The sequence below is a fragment of the Ranitomeya variabilis genome, chromosome 3 (assembly GCF_051348905.1).
Source record: "Ranitomeya variabilis isolate aRanVar5 chromosome 3, aRanVar5.hap1, whole genome shotgun sequence".
NCBI classification, from domain to species: Eukaryota; Metazoa; Chordata; class Amphibia; order Anura; family Dendrobatidae; genus Ranitomeya; species Ranitomeya variabilis.
The window spans coordinates 117,492,116-117,511,982 of NC_135234.1; the positions used below are offsets into that span (position 1 = coordinate 117,492,116).

At 41.9% G+C, this 19,867-nt stretch overlaps 1 protein-coding gene across 1 annotated transcript in view; it reads right to left on the reverse strand.

Moving 5' to 3' along the window:
- Positions 1-1,058: 1,058 nt before the first annotated feature.
- The window catches only part of APOO (apolipoprotein O), a 121,512-nt gene continuing 102,703 nt past the window's right edge, over positions 1,059-19,867 (reverse strand). The window contains exons 9-11 of the mRNA XM_077298182.1: positions 18,415-18,519; positions 9,534-9,622; positions 1,059-1,261 (exon numbers count right to left, since the gene is read on the reverse strand). Coding sequence (XP_077154297.1) covers positions 9,536-9,622; positions 18,415-18,519 — 192 coding nt within the window. The 3' untranslated portion in view covers positions 1,059-1,261; positions 9,534-9,535. The remainder of the gene's footprint in view (positions 1,262-9,533; positions 9,623-18,414; positions 18,520-19,867) is intronic.

Here is a 19,867-nt window from a genome sequence, read left to right on the forward strand (position 1 = left end):
CTGTTCTTAAGAGGACGATTCGATGTTGCTACTCACCTGTACTGCTCCAGTGTCTGCCCCACGTCTTCTTTCGGCAGGCTGGCTCTTTTTGCTCTCATGCTTGTCAGGTTATTCTCGTAACCCAGTGGGCGCCTCAGACATTTTGCTTGGCCTTTTAAACAACTCCAGGCAGGTTGCCTGCCGCCTGATATGGCGTTAAGAAGGTAAAATGCTACCACGTACGTTCCTTGTGTCCCCACAGCGTCCACCCAGCTCTATCTCTACTGGGTTCTGTTACAGCCTACTTTAAGTGTGCTACCGGGCTACCTGGGCCGTTCCGAAGAGCTGTCTGCATATCCAGCTCTGCTGCTCCTAGCTGCTGTCCCCACACTCAGTTCTGCTACTATGGAGGTACCCAACTGCTGACTCAGTTCTGCTGTTCCTGAGTGCTGCCTGCACACTTGGTTCTGGTATAAGAAGGTGCCCAACTGTAGATCCAGCACAGCTGTTCCTGGGTGCTGTCTTCACTTGGTCCTGCTATATCATGGTACCTGCCTGTTTACTCATCTCTAGTTCTTCAAGGTGCTGTCTTCACACTCAACTCAGTAACTCCAATGGGTTTGTCCACTTATCCTTCCCCACTGATCCTCAGGCCATCCAACATTTCCCGCTGTGCTTATCCAGGTGTCGCTCTGCACATCCAGCTTTAATGGTCTTCACTATACCACTTGTCGTCCAGCTAGTCTAGCTCGGCTACATCATGACTTCAGTCCGTGCTGCTCATCCATAACTACGGCTTAGCGAAATATGTTATCCTATCCCTATTACACTGCTGATCACCCTAAACATCTCTAAGCATAGGTATTAAACACTTTGTTACAAAGGGCTTGGGAAAGATATTAAAATATATAATGTTATCATTATGACTAAAGTACAATTTCCACAACTAATCTTTGCCTGTCGTCTCTACTTTTTACAAGACTATTTACCAGTTCACCCGATGAGATCAAATTTATCCTTATACACTATGTAATAAAAAAAAAATGCTGATTATAATAATTAACTCTTTAAAAAATAAATATTTTCAAATCAAACATGTTTATTAGCTGGTGTACACATGGTACATAAATAACAGATTTTGCCTTTGGATAGTAATTGCTTCATGTTGACGGCTGCCTCGCTTTACATACTGTAGATCCTCGGATGCCTCAGTGCAATGGTGGATTTCCTGAGTTGCACTAGAAGCTGTTCCACAAAAGAAAGTGCAAATCATTTGGGAAATCTGTAAGAGAAGCAACAGGAGAAAAAATTATATGGAAAATAAAATAGGCAAACACTTTTTGTACATTTCTCTTTTTAGTGCCAAATGATTTTTACATTCAATGTTCTTTGCAGATAAGGGTTAAAATATATATTTTACTGGTCTGATATAGGACTCATAATCCTACGCAAAGTCACTAAGTTCAGCTATATACCGGTAATGATGGATGCCTGCAGCAGCCACTAGAGGTCACTAGATCACTAAATTGAGCTCAATCTATAACAGAATACAATAACTGCCTTAGCTCCCTCTAGTGGTGGCTTCAGGTAACCTGTAATCTCAACATTTTGAATCTTTTTAGATAGTTTTTCAATGTACAAGAGGTAGATATGCACTTTAAAACAAAGGTTCATCAGTTCTTATGACCCCTTAACAACATAGAACACGAAAGTACATCCTACATGAGGTCTTCTCAAGGCCCCTATAGCTCCCATGTTAGTCCTCCTGTGAAGCCAAGCCTTCGGCTGGACTTCATAAGAGAATGCAATTTTGACTATATATACCGGTATATATATATATATATATATATATATATATATATATATATATATATATATATATATATCTCAAAACGTAGTACTGCAGAATATACAATAAGCGTCTGTAGGTTCAAGTCCCCTAAGGGTAAAAAATAAAGATGACAGCGCTGCAGCCATTCATTGATCTCAGCGGCTTGTACGGTCTACATCAGAGGAGCGGAGCTTAGTGAATGGTTATTGCGCTATGGTCATAATGTCAGCATTGCAGACACACAAAAGAGACCAGGGCATCGGTGGAGACTCAGTGCTGGAGCGAGAGATGCCAAGTAAAGCACAGTTTGTTCTTTTCACACTGAACTATGCCTGGGAACAATTGTTAAAATAAGATAAAAACAACCTTTTCACAAATCCGTACATTCCTCAACCAAGAATCTGCAAAAACCCTAGTCCATGCCCTCATCATCTCTCGCCTTGACTACTGCAACCTCCTGCTCTGTGGCCTCCCCTCTAACACCCCTCCAATCTATTCTAACCTCTGCTGCCCGACTAATCCACCTGTCCCCCCGCTAATCCCCGGCCTCTCCCCTCTGTCAATCCCTTCACTGGCTCCCCATTGCCCAGAGACTCCAGTACAAAACCCTAACCATGATGTACAAAGCCATCCACAACCTGTCTCCTCCATACATCTGTGACCTCGTCTCCCGGTACTTACCTACAAGCAACCTCCGATCCTCACAAGATCTCCTTCTCTACTCCCCTCTTATCTCCTCTTCCCACAATCGTATACAAGATTTCTCTCGCGTATCACCCCTACTCTGGAACCCTCTACCACAACACATCAGACTCTCACCTACCATCGAAACCTTCAAAAAGAGCCTGAAGACCCACCTCTTCCGACAAGCCTACAACCTGCAGTAACCACCGATCAACCAAACCACTGCATGACCAGCTCTATCCTCACCTACTGTATTCTCACCCATCCCTTGTAGATTGTGAGCCTTCGCGGGCAGGGTCCTCTCTCCTCCTGTACCAGTTATGACTTGTATTGTTTAAGATTATTGTACTTGTTTTTATTATGTACACCCCTCCTCACATGTAAAGCGCCATGGAATAAATGGCGCTATAATAATAAACAATAATAAAATAACCTAACTATCTGGTATCACTGCAATCATAGTGACCTGGATAATCATGGTTCCAGGTTATTTGTAGGAGGAGGAGTGGTTAGACAAAATTATCAGTATATTCACACAAGGTGGATTCACGGTGGGTTTTACGCTGTATTTACAGGTGGAAAATCAGCAGCGTATTACAGTGCCATCAGAATGGATACAATTTTATAAAATCTCATCGACATGCTGTGGAAAAAATTCATGTAGCACTTTACCTGTTGTGAAATATGTGAATTGTGCCACACGTTTGTGAGAACATTCATCCTGTGTGAATATATCCTACTAGCTGAAGAGCCCAGCGTTGCCTGGGCATAGTAACTAACTGTGGTTATAAAATTATACACAGCCTCATACTGCAGCAGCATCTCACTTCTCTCATTTTCCCATCACGCCTCTCATTTTCCCCCTCACATCTGTAATTTTCCCTCTCACATCTCTCATTTTGACCTCACACCTGTCATTTTCCGGTCACACCACTATTTTCCCCTCACTCCTCATTTTCCACTCACACCTCTCATTTTCCCCTCACTCCACTATTTTCCCATCATTCCACCATTTTCCCCTCACTCCTCTCATTTTCCCCTCACACCTGCACAGCAACTTCCTGTTATGAGCACAGCGGTGTAATCCATGAGGCTCCTCCCTTTCCCTTGACATCATGACGAGTTTTGCGCGTGGCAAGTTTTATGTGTGGTGCGTTTTGAGTATGTGCAAGTTTTGTGTGTTGCAACTCTTGTGCATGTGGCAATTTTTCCGCGTGTGAAAGTTTTGCGTGTGGCGAGTTTTCCATGAGGTGAGTTTTGCACGGGTGGCGAGTTTTGCGTGAGCCTAGTTTTGCAATGTGGCGAGTTTTGCATGTGGCGAATTTTGATTGGCGACTTTTGTGTTTCGACTTTTATGTGGCGAGGTTGGTGTATGTGTGTTGAAATTTGTGCTGAGGGTGGTATGTGTGTTCAAGAACGTGGTAGTGTGTGACGCATTTTGTGTGTGTGTGTTCATATCCCCGTGTGTGGTGAGTATCCCTTGTCGGGGCCCCACCTTAGCAACTGTACGGTATAAACTCTTTGGCGCCATCGCTCTCATTCTTTATGTCCCCCTTGTTCACATCTGGCAGCTGTCAATTTGCCTCCAACATTTTTCCTTTCACTTTTTCCCCATTATGTAGATAGGGGCAAAATTGTTTCGTGAATTGGAAAGCGCAGGGTTAAAATTTCACCTCACAACATAGCCTATGACGCTCTCGGGGTCCAGACGCGTGACCGTGCAAAATTTCGTGGTTGTAGCTGCGACGGTGCAGATGCGAATCCCGGACATACACACATACATACATACATACACACACACACACACACACACACACACACACACACACACACACACACACACACACACACACACACACACACTCAGCTTTATATATTAGATTACTTTTGCAGCTAATCTTTCAGGAACTACTATTGAAGGGCACAAGAAAGAGGGTCTATGGACGGTGTAGGGGTTTCACACTCTCATTTAGGCATTAGGCTTTATGTAGCGTTCAAACAGGCAATGCAGTTTTGGTCCAAACACGTGCAGTTTTTATTGCTTTTCACCAGTTGCACAGCACTAAAATAAAGTAAAACATAAATCCCCCAGCCTTGTCCAGGCGCTAACGAAACAGAACAGACCCTGGCTACTCACATGAGGCTGAGCTAGCCCCAGCTTGGTCAAACAAAACAGCTACTGTCCATAGCAACCACTGTTAGTAGTTGTTGTTCTCTGCACATGGCCTGTGCCGTCTATTCTAAGGGGGATTCTGACCTCCGCTACATCCAGCAGACAGACCGACTCCTTAGTCACTTCATTCAGAGAGAGACCCTTCTTCACTCTCTCTCATCTAGGCTTTTCACCAACACTGCCTGTGCATTCAACTCTTTTTCATACAGCTGACTGACACTCCCTCAGGAGGCTGCCACTCAAGGAATCTACTTACTGCTTCTTAGAGGCACACTGCAGGTGCTTCTAATCAAACACTGCAGAGCTGTCCTTGCTAGCTATGCTACAACGGATAGAACCTCAGTACAACTGCATGTTGATACTGGTCACAACAATAGACTGACCCATTTCCTGCTCTAATCAACATTTAATTTTGTGTGGCAATACATGGGTGCTCCAGAGCCTAGACAAAGATGAAAAGAGGTAATCCTCATTTTATATTTTAATTTATAAAGAAAATTAGAAACCTTAAACTATCCCTGCAAAGTAAATTATAACAATTATTATTATTTAAGACCCCAGAATGAAAGGAATTCTAACCTAAATGCTGAATGTAGCAAACAACGTGACAAAAGCACATATTATAATGGTGCACATGACAAGCTGACTCTTTGCCTTGGACTGTTACAACACTGGTGGCACAGGCAGAAGGAAACATTTCAGTTTTCCAGTTTTTCGCCTAGTGCACTGTCTAGAGGACCTGTTTATACCCCTAAGAGAAAAACAGGTCACAGAATCTGTGCCGTCCATGTACAATCTTTTCTGGCTGCAACACTTCCAACAACACAAAAGAGGCCAAATCAATAAGTGCTTAATTAAAAGGACTTATATGATCTGACAGAGTGAGGAATGTATAACAATGAAAAGGATCACTACATCCCATAAATAATAGCAGTATGGGTATTCTGGTATAAGTATATGTCAGGGTAAATAAGTTACGCTTTGCGCCTCTGAGCAATAAATCGCCAACAGGAGGGACACGGTATTATAGTCACAAACCAGGGCTGTGGAGTCGGAGTCGTGGAGTCGGAGTTAGTTTTGGTTGGAGTCGGTAGAAATGTACTGACTCCAGCTTTAAAAAAAATGTATTAATATTTCATAATTGAACTTTCATATGAATTTTATAAATGTTACTCGAATATATATGTTCTATCAAACTATGAACAGTGACAAGCAGTTCTGCTGGAGATAGAGACATTTCTTACTTCTTGTGTGTCACTGTTCTCCACTGCCCTTATCTAATCTTATACTTGGTTAATCTCATGCTGCCCCAACCCCCCTACTTACAATGTATGAAACTGAAAGTGAAAATGTGTTGCAAATTCTTAGTAGTAAAGCTCCTCCTCTAGACTAGATGTTTACTAGGTGTGCGTCTTCCAAGCATCTCACAGCTGCTACTCAGAAGAGGAAGACTGTAAGAAGTATTATCCTTTCAACAAACTTTGCATCAGTTAACTGTGAGTACATGAGGAATAACAGTATTACTGACCACTATATCAGTTGTACGACCTGGCAATAATTTTGTACAATTGTTTTTAGGAAAAACAATTGTCATTTGGATTGTGAATGCAGAATTAAAAACCTGAGAATGTCAAAGAAGCGTCACATTAAATCAGCTGTATTTGAACATTTCACCATCACTCAAGATAGAAAACATTATGTCTGTCAGTGTATGACAAATGATCCAGACGAAAACAAATGCTGTGAAGCCAAGATCAGTGCATATTCAGGCAAAGAAAAATGCTCCTACCAGAGCTTCTAATCTAAAGAGACATTTACAGCGCTTTCATCCAGAAGTACTGAAAGCAGTGGATGAGAAAGACTGCATCCAAACCAATGAACCAGTGCCCAGCTCTTCCAGCCAAACAAAGGAGCAGAGAACTTTGCAGCCATCAGTTGCAAGATATTTTGTCAGTGACAAAGTTACTGTGACAATGACAGTACATTTAAAAAACAGATCATAGAGCTTGTTGTAAAGGATAGTGTGCCTATTTCATTATTTTCGCGACCACCTTTTATGTGTCTGAATGGGGAAATGGCCCGCAAGCTTGGTGTTTCTCTGGAGAGAGAGAGTATTAGAAAATTAGTAATCGAAGCAGCTTTTAAACAAAAGGAAGAACTTAAAAAAACTCTCAAGGGACGCTTTCTGTTTCTTAAAATGGATGCCTGCACACGTCACAGAGTGAACTATTTTGCCATCAATGTCCGATTTATTTGTGACAAAAATGAAATAGTTACCAAGACATTGGCAGTAAAAGACACCAAAGCTCATCACACCAGTGAGTTTCTCCAGGTCTTGGTGGAAAAGGTTCTGCAAGACTATGAACTTAAAAAAGAGCAAGTTCTTTCTGTCGTAACTGACAATGCTTCAAATATGATAAATACTATTAAGCTAATGAATAAGAGTAATGATGGTGACCAGCAGCTAGAAGAACATTCTGGGTCCACAGACACAGAAATGTTTGAAATAGAGGAACACAGTATTGTAACTGAGGAGCAAACTGAAGTTGCTTCAGATGAACAGCAACATGATAGTTTAGATGATCTTGTTGAAACTGTGTCAATACGTTCTTTCATTCATCACATGCGCTGTGTTGTGCATACGCTACAGCTGGCTATAAGAGACAGTCTGCAAGAAGGACATGCTGCTGCACTGATTGGGAAGGTGAGAAAATTGGCTACTGTTGCCAGAACCCCTAAAGTTGACTCAATTTTGAAGAGACGTGCTGGAAAAGGGGCAATTATTGATCAAGCCACACGATGGGGCAGTACTTACTTAATGATTCAGCGCTTGGTTGAACTGAAAACCTTTCTTGTAGACATGGCTAACCCTCAACTGACGCTAAATGAAAGTCAGTGGAATCAGGTGACTGAGCTGGAAAAATTGCTAGAGCACCCATTTACAGTGACTAAAAAATTACAAGCAGAGGACTTAACTCCAGGTATTTTCTTAAAGGAGTGGAAGAACCTGATGTTTCGCCTGTCCCAAAGAGGAGGGTTAATTGCAAGTGGCATTGCTACATCAATGAAACGGAGAGAGGAGCTACTATTACAAAATAACATTCTTTTGGCAGCTGTTTATGTAGACCCAATGCATCGGATTCTTCTAGATGATCAACAGCTAACTAAAGGAAAAGAAGCCCTGTTTGAAATAGCAGTCAGGATGAAAGGGTTGCAGAACAGTCAGGAGGAACAAGAAGAATTTGGTCGTCCTGCCACATCGTCACCCTCATCAACTGATGAAGAATTTAATTTTGAAAAATATTTGGATCACAAGGACCGTGCAAAGAGTTCCCGCATAGAAGAAGAGTCATCCCCATCAAAGAACACAGCCAGTACATTTCAGCAGAATTTTTCATGTGCACTAAAAGAAATTGAGAAATTTGACCGTTCATCAAAAATAACAGTGCAACAAGCGATTCCTCTGTATCCTGACATTGTCAGAGATGTTGCCCGAGTGGTTACTGCTTTGCCACCAACCCAAGTTAGTGTAGAGAGGTTGTTCTCTGCTCTCAAAATAATTAGATCAGATTTAAGGGCATCCATGAAGGAGGATCTGACAGAGGCAATTTTCTGAGGACAAATTTATAGATTTCTTCTTATTAACTGCATAACAGTGTTTATTGCATATTTACTTACAAGAGTTTAGAAAAGTTATTAGCTATATTCTAATTGTATTCTAATAAATATAGTTTTTGCTCTAAGTGGTCTGATTACTTATATGACGGTGAGACACTGAATAAGCACGATGTTAATATTTTACAACAGTAAATTTATTGTTACGAATTGGCCATTTATGAAGGAGACGGAGTCGGAGCCGAAGTCGGAGCCCGAGTCGGAGTCGGAACCTGATAAAATCCAGGAGTCGGAGTCGCAACTGTGGCTTACCGACTCCACAGCCCTGTCACAAACACACAGTATCAACATGTGACAGGGGTGCAACTGCAAAGGGTTAATCTATCTCCATTCACTCAGTCTTGCCCTCACCTTCCACTCAAACTACAAATTGAGCATAAATTGTACTCTGATGCGGTCACATGGACCAGAGACACAATATGCTGCAAACCAAGGGGTGACAAGTCCCCAAAATGCCCAATGCTGACAGTCAAAATGACAAATGCTCTCAGAAAGGCTACAGATTGTCTAGAGCAAGCATGCAAGGTCCAAACGTATTAAAGTTTTAAACTTTCAGATAAAAAGTACAGCGATTTAAAAAAAAAAAAAAAAAAAAGATACAAAATACAGTGACATACAAATATGCAAAATACTTATAAAATAAAAGGTATAACACAGACAATACCCAAAGGTTTTCAATCTTTAGATGTTCTTCTGTTTCCTTGAGAGTAGGAGAATGATGGCACACAACCAGATTTGGCTGACCCTCACAATGTGGTAGACCCCCACCCCATCACTTGTTAAAATCAACAAATTTAGTAAACATGAAATAAGCTTTGCTTGCCCATCATGCAGTTTACTAGTGATCTGTCATTTATGTGATTCTGTAATATTCCCCTAATGGCCACTTCATTACATCTCTCGCTAAGCAACAGTGATGTTTCTTGCCAAGCGGGAAGAAAAGTCCACAGTGGCGGAGAGGATGGTTACGACAGAAAGATTCATCCGGAGATACAGAGAAAAATTTTCAAACCAGCAATTGTTGATGGTTTTAAAAAACATAATTTCAAGTAAAGAGGTCCTAAGAAAATGATAAAAAATACTACCCAAAAGGAAAACCAAAGTATCTTGTGCCCCAGGCTTGATTGTCTGTCTAAGAAATTCCTCTTAGCGTGTGTACATGGGGAATACATAGTGTATGTAAAAACTCACCTTTACTTGATGCTTTGAGCGGGAGTCTGTGGCTGGGTCATGCCAGCTGATGATGGATCATTGCCGTCTGCTTGGACTGGACTCACAGGCTACAACGGAAAGAAATATTATTTGCACATTGTAATTACTAAGGAACATTGAGAGTCTTATACATGCATAAAGTATTCGGCCCCCTGGAACTTTTCAACCTTTTCCCACATATCATGCTTCAAACATAAAGACACCAAATGTAAATTTTTGGTGATGAATCAACAACAAGCGGAACACAATTGTGAAGGTGTCTTCCTGGAGCAGAACAATATTGTATCATACAATTATTAGGTTCTGTAGAAGGATGTAGATCAGGGGATTTATTATGATGGAATATAGGAATATAGGCTGAACTGGATGGACAAATGTCTTTTTTCGGCCTTACTTACTAACTATGTTACTAAGGTGGATGAAATTTATTGGTTATTTTAAATTTTTGTGGAAATTCATAAACTGAAAAGTGGGGCGTGCAATATTATTCGGCCCCTTTACTTTCAGTGCAGCAAACTCACTCCAGAAGTTCATTGTGGATCTCTGAATGATTCAATGTTGTCCTAAATGCCTAATGATGATAAATATAATCCTCCTGTGTGTAATCAAGTCTCCGTATAAATGCACCTGCTCTGTGATAGTCTAAGGGTTCTGTTTGAAGCACAGAGAGCATCATGAAGACCAAGGAGCACAACAGGCAGGTCTGTGATACTGTTGTGGAGAAGTTTAAAGCCGGATTTGGATACAAAATGATTTCCAAAACTTTAAACATCCCAAGGAGCACTGTGCAAGCGATCATACTGAAATGGAAGGAGTATCATACCACTGCAAATCTACCAAGACCCGGCCGTCCCTCTAAACTTTCATCTCAAACAAGGAGAAGACTGATCAGAAATGCAGCCAAGAGGCCCATGATCACTCTGGATGAACTGCAGAGATCTACAGCTGAGGTGGGACAGTCTGTCCATAGGACAACAATCAGTCGTACACTGCACAAATCTGGCCTTTAAGGAAGACTGGCAAGAAGAAAGCCATTTCTCAAAGATATCCATAAAAAGTGTTGTCTAAAGTTTGCAACAAGCCACCTAGGAGACACACCAAACATGTGGAAGAAGATGCTCTGGTCAGATGAAACCAAAATCGAACTTTTTGGCAACAATGCCAAAAGATATGTTTGGCGTAAAGGCAACACAGCTCATCACCCCGAAGACACCATGTTCACTGTCAAGCACGGTGGTGGCAGCAACATGTTTTGGGCCTGCTTTTCTTCAGCAGGGATAGGGAAGATGGTTAAAATTGATGGGAAGATGGATGGAGTCAAATACAGGACCATTCTTGAAGAAAACCTGTTGGAGTCTGCAAAAGACCTGAGACTGGGACGGAGATTTGTCTTCCAACAAGACAATGATCCCAAACATAAAGCAAAATCTACAGTGGAACGGTTCACAAATAAATGTATCCAGGTGTTAGAATGGCCAAGTCAAAGTCCTGACCTCAATCCAATCGAAAATCTGTGGAAAGAGCTGAAAACTGCTGTTCACAAACGATCTCCATCAAACCTCACTGAGCTCAAGCTGTTTGCCAAGGAAGAATGGGCAAGAATTTCAGTCTCTCGATGTACAAAACTGATAGCGGCATACCCCAAGCGACTTGCAAAAGGTATCGCAACAAAGTATTAAGTTAAAGGGGCCGAATAATATTGCACGCCCCACTTTTCAGTTTTTGAATTTCCACAAAAATTTAAAATAACCAATAAATTTCGTTCAACTTCACAATTGTGTTCCACTTGTTGTTGATTCTTCACCAAACATTTAAATTTGGTAACTTTATGTTTGAAGCATGATATGTGGGAAAAGGTTGAAAAGTTCCAGGGAGCCGAATACTTTCGCAAGGCACTGTGTAGGAGATTATATATATATATATATATATATATATATATATATATATATATATTTATTCACACACATACACACACATTACAGACCAATAGTTTGGACACAACTTCTCATTTAAAGATTTTTCTGTATTTTCATGACTATGAAGATTGTACATTCACACTGAGGGCATCAAAACTATGAATTAACACATGTGGAATTATATACTTCACAAAAAAGTGTGAAACAGCTGAAATTATGTCTTATAGTCTAGGTTCTTCAAAGTAGCCACCTTTTGCTTTGGTGACTGCTTTGCACACTCTTGGCATTCTCTTGATGAGCTTCAAGAGGTAGTCACCGGGAATGGTCTTCCAACAATCTTGAAGGAGTTTCCAGAGATGCTTAGCACTTGTTGGCCCTTTTGCCTTCACTCTGCGGTCCAGCTCACCCCAAACCATCTCGATTGGGTTCAGGTCTGGTGACTGTGGAGGCCAGGTCATCTGGCGTAGCACCCCATCACTCTCCTTCTTGGTCAAATAGCCCTTACACAGCCTGGAGGTGTGTTTGGGGTCATTGTCCTGTTGAAAAATAAATGATGGTCCACCTAAACGCAAACCGGATGGAATAGCATGCCGCTGCAAGATGCTGTGGTAGCCATGCTGGTTCAGTATGCCTTCAATTTTGAATAAATCCCCAACAGTGTCTCCAGCAAAGCACCCCCACACCATCACACCTCCTCCTCCATGCTTCACGGTGGGAACCAGGCATGTAGAGTCCATCCGTTCACCTTTTCTGCGTCGCACAAAGACACGGTGGTTGGAACCAAAGATCTCAAATTTAGACTCATCAGACCAAAGCACAGATTTCCACTGGTCTAATGTCCATTCCTTGTGTTCTTTAGCCCAAACAAGTCTCTTCTGCTTGTTGCCTGTCCTCAGCAGTGGTTTCCTAGCAGCTATTTTACCATGAAGGTCTGCTGCACAAAGTCTCCTCTTAACAGTTGTTGTAGAGATGTGTCTGTTGCTAGAACTCTGTGTGGCATTGACCTGGTCTCTAATCTGAGCTGCTGTTAACCTGCGATTTCTGAGGCTGGTGACTCGGATAAACTTACCCTCAGAAGCAGAGGTGACTCTTGGTCTTCCTTTCCTGGGGTGGTCCTCATGTGAGCCAGTTTCTTTGTAGCGCTTGATGGTTTTTGCCACTGCACTTGGGGACACTTTCAAAGTTTGCCCAATTTTTCGGACTGACTGACCTTCATTTCTTAAAGTAATGATGGCCACTTGTTTTTCTTTACTTAGCTGCTTTTTTTCTTGCCATAATACAAATTCTAACAGTCTATTCAGTAGGACTATCAGCTGTGTATCCACTAGACGTCTGCACAACACAACTGATGGTCTCAACCCCATTTATAAGGCAAGAAATCCCACTTATTAAACCTGACAGGGCACACCTGTGAATTGAAAACCATTTCCGGTGACTACCTCTTGAAGCTCATCAAGAGAATGCCAAGAGTGTGCAAAGCAGTCATCAAAGCAAAAGGTGGCTACTGTGAAGAACCTAGAATATAAGACATAATTTCAGTTGTTTCACACTTTTTTGTTAAGTACATAATTCCACACGTGTTAATTCATAGTTTTGATGCCTTCAGTGTGAATGTACAATTTTCATAGTCATGAAAATACAGAAAAACCTTTAAATGAGAAGGTGTGTCCAAACTTTTGGTGTGTGTGTGTGTGTGTGTGTGTGTGTGTGCGTGTGTGTGTGTGTGTGTGTGTGTATGTGTGTGTAACAACAGTTAGAAAAGTTCCCATGACGGAGCAATTTTAAGTTATAGAAGTCGAAGTTCTGCTTTTCATCACCCTTAAACAATGGACATTTCATTTACTGAACCTTAAAGAAAACATTTTTTCCACTGTGATTTCATTATTATCCTACAAGGCTAAAGAAAAAATATGAATCAAAGTCATTTACCTAACTCCTATAGATCAGATGTGGGGAAAGTGTGGCACACTGGGAAAGTGTGGCAGTTCGGGTTCTGCTAGTGGCCTGAGACAGCCGAAAGACAAACAGTGGCCCACAGGCTGCACAGTGCCCTCCACCGCCTGTCGTCCATCTGCTGTCACCGCTATCCTCGTCATTATGATGCCGACAGCAGTGAATACATTGCTAAAGGCCTATGTGAGACAGTTGACGAAATGACAACATTTCATCACGTTAGATGTGCACTGCGAAGAGGCAGGGGACCGAGGAGCAGGCGAGAGGTGAGTATTTGGGTTTTTTATTTTACATGTGTATGGGATGTTTTATGTACATAGGAGGCTAGGTGGGGCTCATGCTGTATATCGGGAGGCTAGGTGGGGCTCATGCTGTATATAGGGAGGCTACGTGGGGCTCATGCTGTATATAGGGAGGCTACTTGGGGCTCATGCGGTATATAGGGAGGCTACGTGGGGCTCATGCTGTATATAGGGAGGCTACGTGGGGCTCATGCTGTATATAGGGAGGCTACGAGGGGCTCATGCTGTATATCGGGAGGCTACGTGGGGCTCATGCGGTATATAGGGAGGCTACGTGGGGCTCATGCTGTATATAGGGAGGCTACGTGGGGCTCATGCTGTACATAGGGAGGCTACGTGGGGCTCATGCTGTATATAGGGAGGCTACGTGGGGCTCATGCTGTATATAGGGAGGCTACGTGGGGCTCATGCTGTACATAGGGAGGCTACGTGGGGCTCATGCTGTATATAGGGATGCTATGTGGGGCTCATGCTGTATATAGGGAGGCTATGTAGGGCTTATGCTGCATATAGGGAGGTTATGTGGAGCTTATGCTGTATACAGGGAGGTTATGTGGAGCTTATGCTGTATACAGGGAGGCTATGTGGGTCTCATGCTGTATATAGGGAGGCTACGTGGGGCTCATGCTGTATATAGGGATGCTATGTGGGGCTCATGCTGTATATAGGGAGGCTACGTGGGGCTCATGCTGTATATAGGGAGGCTACGTGGGGCTCATGCTGTATATAGGGAGGCTATGTAGGGCTTATGCTGCATATAGGGAGGTTATGTGGAGCTTATGCTGTATACAGGGAGGCTATGTGGGGTTCATGCTGTATATAGGGAGGCTATGTGGGGCTCATGCTGTATAGTTTTTCTGATTCACTATGTCTCTTTCCTCATGTGCAGGCATTGCCACAAGCAACCAGCTAACTAACTGTCATTATATCAGTGGAAGTAACCGTGGATACCTAAGCTCCAGCAATGCCTGCACATGAGGAAAGACACATAGCAAATAAAAAAAAATACTACATTTCTAATTGGAGGTATTTGCTAATATTATTATTACACTATTACACTACATATTTAGATAGGATCCTGGAGATGGGAATACCCTATGTCTATGTGATTGGCAGTCCCTTGCAGATGTGGGGACCCTTCTTTTTGGCATATCCTATTCTCCATATGGGAAACCTTTTCTCACCAAGACCGCAGCACAATACTCAGAATTCAGACAGGCCTGTAGACTTGTCAGTAGATATGAAATGACCATAGCCTGCTGTTTGCCTGTACTCTCCCCATCCAATATTTATTGCTTGCTATGAGATAAGAAAGAAGATTTTTCCATGATGTGATGAGTGCCGCCATCTTCACTTCTACTACTTGGGACTTCCAATAACATTTTGTATAATGACAGGGCACCAGTGATTATGGCAGCTATGTGAATGGACTACATCTGTGTATATCAGCGTGCATTTATGGGAGGAGACGGTAGTGCTAAGCGGTTTCCTATGTGCCTGTCACTCTACATGGAGCGATTGTCCTGTATTGTGCTCTGTAGGTTGTGGCTGGCAGACCGTGAACTAGGGAGAATCCGGTTTTCTCTTATTCACGGTCAGTCTGGCCAATTACAGGAGGCAAGGCTTACTGCGACCGTATGAACCCATAAGAACATCACTTTGGCTACCGAGCAGTCACTACACTGTACAGCCGCAGAGTGGCTATGAGGAGAAAAAAATCAATGGGGAATACACTGCGTGCAGAATTATTAGGCACTGTGCAGAATTTTAATGTTGATGCTGTGATTTCCGACAAGGCAGCCACTCAGTGGTCACATCACACACTCTTTTCCCCTTCCTAAACATCACATTCATTGTGTGCAGATTTATTAGGCAAGTGACTATTTTTACCATATCATACTTTTTATGCAGATTTTCCAACTTCAAACTGTAGAAACTTACATGCTTATTAGATGAAGCAGATCAGGTGATGTATACTTAGTCCACACCCTCCCTCAAGTACACAACACCCTTTATAAATGTGTGCAGGATTATTAGGCAGCTTGTGTTCCTCATGCAAAATGGGCCAAAAAAAAAAAAAAAGATATTAAACCGAATCTGAAAAGTAAAGTATTCTTACAGAGAGATGCAGCATTCTTGAAATTCCTAAGATATTGGGGCAAGATCACGGAACCATAAAAAAAAAGTCAACACAGTCGCAAACATGTGTTTCGAAAAAAAGAAGCACATTATCTGCAAGAGATTTGAGTAGAATCAAACATGAAGCGACCAGGAGTCCATTATCCTCCATTGCTGTCATATTCCAGAACTGCAACCTCGCTGGAGGCCCAGAAGTACAAGGTGTTCAGTGATCAGAGACACGGCCAAGGTAAGGAAAGCTGAAACACAACCACCACACAACAAGACACAGAAGTGAAAACGTCAAGACTGGGACAAGAAATATCTGAAGACAGATTTTTCAAAGGTTTTATGAACTGATGAGATAAGTGTGACTCTTGATGGACCAGATATTGGCACTGACCTTCACTTTGACTCAAATACCAGTTAGGCCATGTTCACACTTTGCGGGTTTTACCGCGGATCCGTGGCGATTTTGATGCTGCGGGTCCGCAGCAGTTTCCATAGCGTTTACATTTACATGAAAACCCTATGGAAACCGCAATCCGCTGTGCACATGCTGCGGGAAAAACCACGCAGAAACGCAGCGGTTTACATTCCGCAGCATGTCACTTCTTTGTGCAGAATTGCTGCGATTCTGCACACATAGGAATGCATTGATCCGCTAACTTCCCGCATGGGGCTGTGCCCACGATGCGGGAAGTAAGCGGATCATGTGCAGATGGTACCCGGGGTGGAGGAGAGGAGACTCTCCTCCAGGCCCTGGGAACCATATTAGTGTAAAAAAAAAAGAATACAAATAAAAAATAATGATATACTCACCTCTCAGCGCTGCACGCAGCTGTCCGGTCTCAGGGTTGCTGTGCGAGCAGGACCTGCGGTGACGTCGCGGTCACATGACCGTGATGACGCCGCGGTCACATGACCGTGACGTCACGAAGGTCCTTTTTGCACAGCATCTTTGGAACCGGACCGCCGCGTGCAGCGCCGAGGAGATCGCAACGTCAGAGGGTGAGTATAGACCATTTTTTATTATTTTTAACCTTACTATTGATGCTGCATATTGCTGCATATGCAGCATCAATAGTATAGGAGTAAACCCGCAGCGGAAACCGCAAAACTAACCGCGATAAATCTGCAGGGATAACCGCGGCGGTTTTGCCCTGCAGATTTATCAAATCCGCTGCGGGAGAACCCGCAGAGGACCCCGCAAAGTGTGCACATAGCCTAAGATGAGTGGGTACTGCTAAAGGTTAGTACAAGTTGGACCTTTTAAGGTTGAAAATGTACTCAAAATCAACTCCCAAACCTAATGCCAGTTTTTAGAAGACGCTTTCATCAAGCAATGTTTTAATAAAACATCTGCATGTTTCAATAAAACCATGATTTTTATGCAGGATAATGCTCTATTGCATGCATTGAAGTCTCCACTGCTTGGTTGGCCATTTATTGGCCCAGTCTTGACGTTTCCACTTCTCTTTCTTATTCAGTGGTGGTCGGATTTCAGGCTTCCTTACCTCGGCCATGTCTCGAAGTACTGAGCACCTCGTAGTTCTGGCCAGGGATGGTGCGGTGTTCTGAAATAAGACACCACAGGGGCAGACTGGACTTCTGGTCGCTTCTCGTTTGGTTTCCCTCAAATCTTTGGTAGTCAATGTGTGTCTTTTTTTCTCACCACATTTTTTACTACCCTGTCAGAGTTGCCAACTTGATGTTTTATTTTTTTTCTAGACAGGGTAAGAAAAAAATTACAGACAGACAATATTTCTTGCGGACACATTGGATAACCGTAATAAATTATTATTATAAGTGATACAGATCTAGAGCTCATAAGACATCAGCTGCATCCACTGTAAGATAATGATAATTACAGTGAAAATTTGTATAAATTATTCTAGCCTCCCAAAAAATCACGGACAGCTGAATTTTTATAGAAAGGACAAAAAATAGTGCCATATTTTTATGGACTGTCCTGGAATTTCTGGATGGTTGGCAACACAGAACCATATTGACTATTTGCAAGAAAACTTTTGATGGTTCTGTGATCACATCCAATATCATAGCAATTTCAAGAGATCTGAAACCCTCTGTAAGACTTGTAATCATTTTTGGCTTTTTAGAGTCAGTTAAATCAAATTTTTGGCCCATTTTACTGTAGGAAAACAAGCTGCTTAATAATTCTGCACATCTTGATAAAGGGTATTTACGGTATATCCTTAGGCCGCACCTTCCTCATTACACACATACACATCACCTGATCTGTTCTTCCGATAAAGATTCAAGTTTATACAACTCAAGAGTTGGAAAATCTGCATAAAAATGATGATATGGTCAAAATACTCACTTGCCAAATAATGGTGCACACAATGAATGTGCTGTTTGGGAAGGGGAAAATGAGCATATAATGTGACCACTGATTGACTGCCTTGTGATTGTCGGAAATTACAGCACCGACGTTACAGGAGTGGCGTCTGACAAGGGGGATAAGTATGTTATGTTACTGTATATGGAACACACTAGTTGTTAATAATGGGGTGTATAGTAATTGACAGCCCCATAATGCAATCTTACCGTTTCATGTTTTTTTGACGATTTCTTTTTCCCTTCATCTTTCCACAATGACTCTAAAGTAACAAGTCCTTGAAGACTCCAGTCATATAAGACTGTACCGGTATCCTTGAAAAGAAACAGTGTGATTATTAATAAAACATTATGGAGTGTGCATTTTACTAGGAAATGTTTCTTCATTAATCTTCGACTAATATGTTAGGAAATTGACCTTATACTTCAAAAAGCAAAGACACAATTAAGTAATACAGGAGGGGGGTAAAGGAGGAATCCAATACACAGATTTATAGGAATACATCTGCCGTTAATCACAGCCCTGACGGTGCACCAGGACATAGCATCCATATCTTACACAAATGTTATACATATGATTTACATATCATCTTCAAACTGCTTAGTCACATGGGGCCTAATTTATTAAGACGTGAACAGTTTTCGTTTCCAAAAATATATGAAAAAAAATGTATGACTATATGACTATGCCTCATTTAGGCAACTGCTGTCTTTTTTTTTTGTTACTGTAGAGGCTACTTGTACTACAATGAAGGGTCTGCCAATCAGGCATGCATATGGGTGTCGGGAGAATGTTGGGCAAATGCTAATGGAGGCCTATAGGTACTTCAAGGCTATGTTTTCACAATGAGTATTTGATGTTGCAGATTTTATGTACATTATTTGAGTGTGATTTTTTTTTACAATAATTTTTACTGCGTTTTTTCAGTGGCGGTTTTAGTCTCAGTTTGATATGTCATGTATTAAATTATGAAAAAAAATGCAAGAGCGCAATAGTGTGTTATCCACATAAATAAATGATAAAGAAATAATAGAACTGCTCACCTAATAGGGTTGTGTGAGACACAACACCTAAAAAGCTTGGAATCCAGAAGCTGCAGATTCCTGGGTATCTAACTGAAATAGGTGTCCGGAATGGTAGTTGTTCTGCGCTCTCTCGAGTCACGAAAAACCAATAATAGGGATAAAAATGTAAGTTTAATGTCTACGAGTTTCAGGGTCCACCGACTCCTTCCTCAGGACAACAATACATCCATGGTTATTTATGGTTATGTACAGTTACGTACGGTTGTGTATGGTTGTCCTGAGGAAGGAGGCGGTGGACGTGTAGACAATAAACTTACGGTACATTTTTATCCCTATTATTGGTTTGTCGTGACTCCATAGAGCGCAGAACAACTTCAATTCCTGCCCCCTATTTATGGTTTACATTAAACTGCTTTGTTTTTGATACTCCCTGGTATTTGGCACAATTTTATTGAGATGTGCATGGATTAAAATGCGTTTAACGTGTTTCTACAGCGGAAACCCACTAAAAAACAAATATGCGTTTTTTACCAATAGAATTGCCACATCTAATGCAATTCCATGGGAAAAATCCACATCGAAAACGCAGCATGCCCGCACCAGAAAGTTACTTTTTTGCGGATTTCATCCTTCTCTA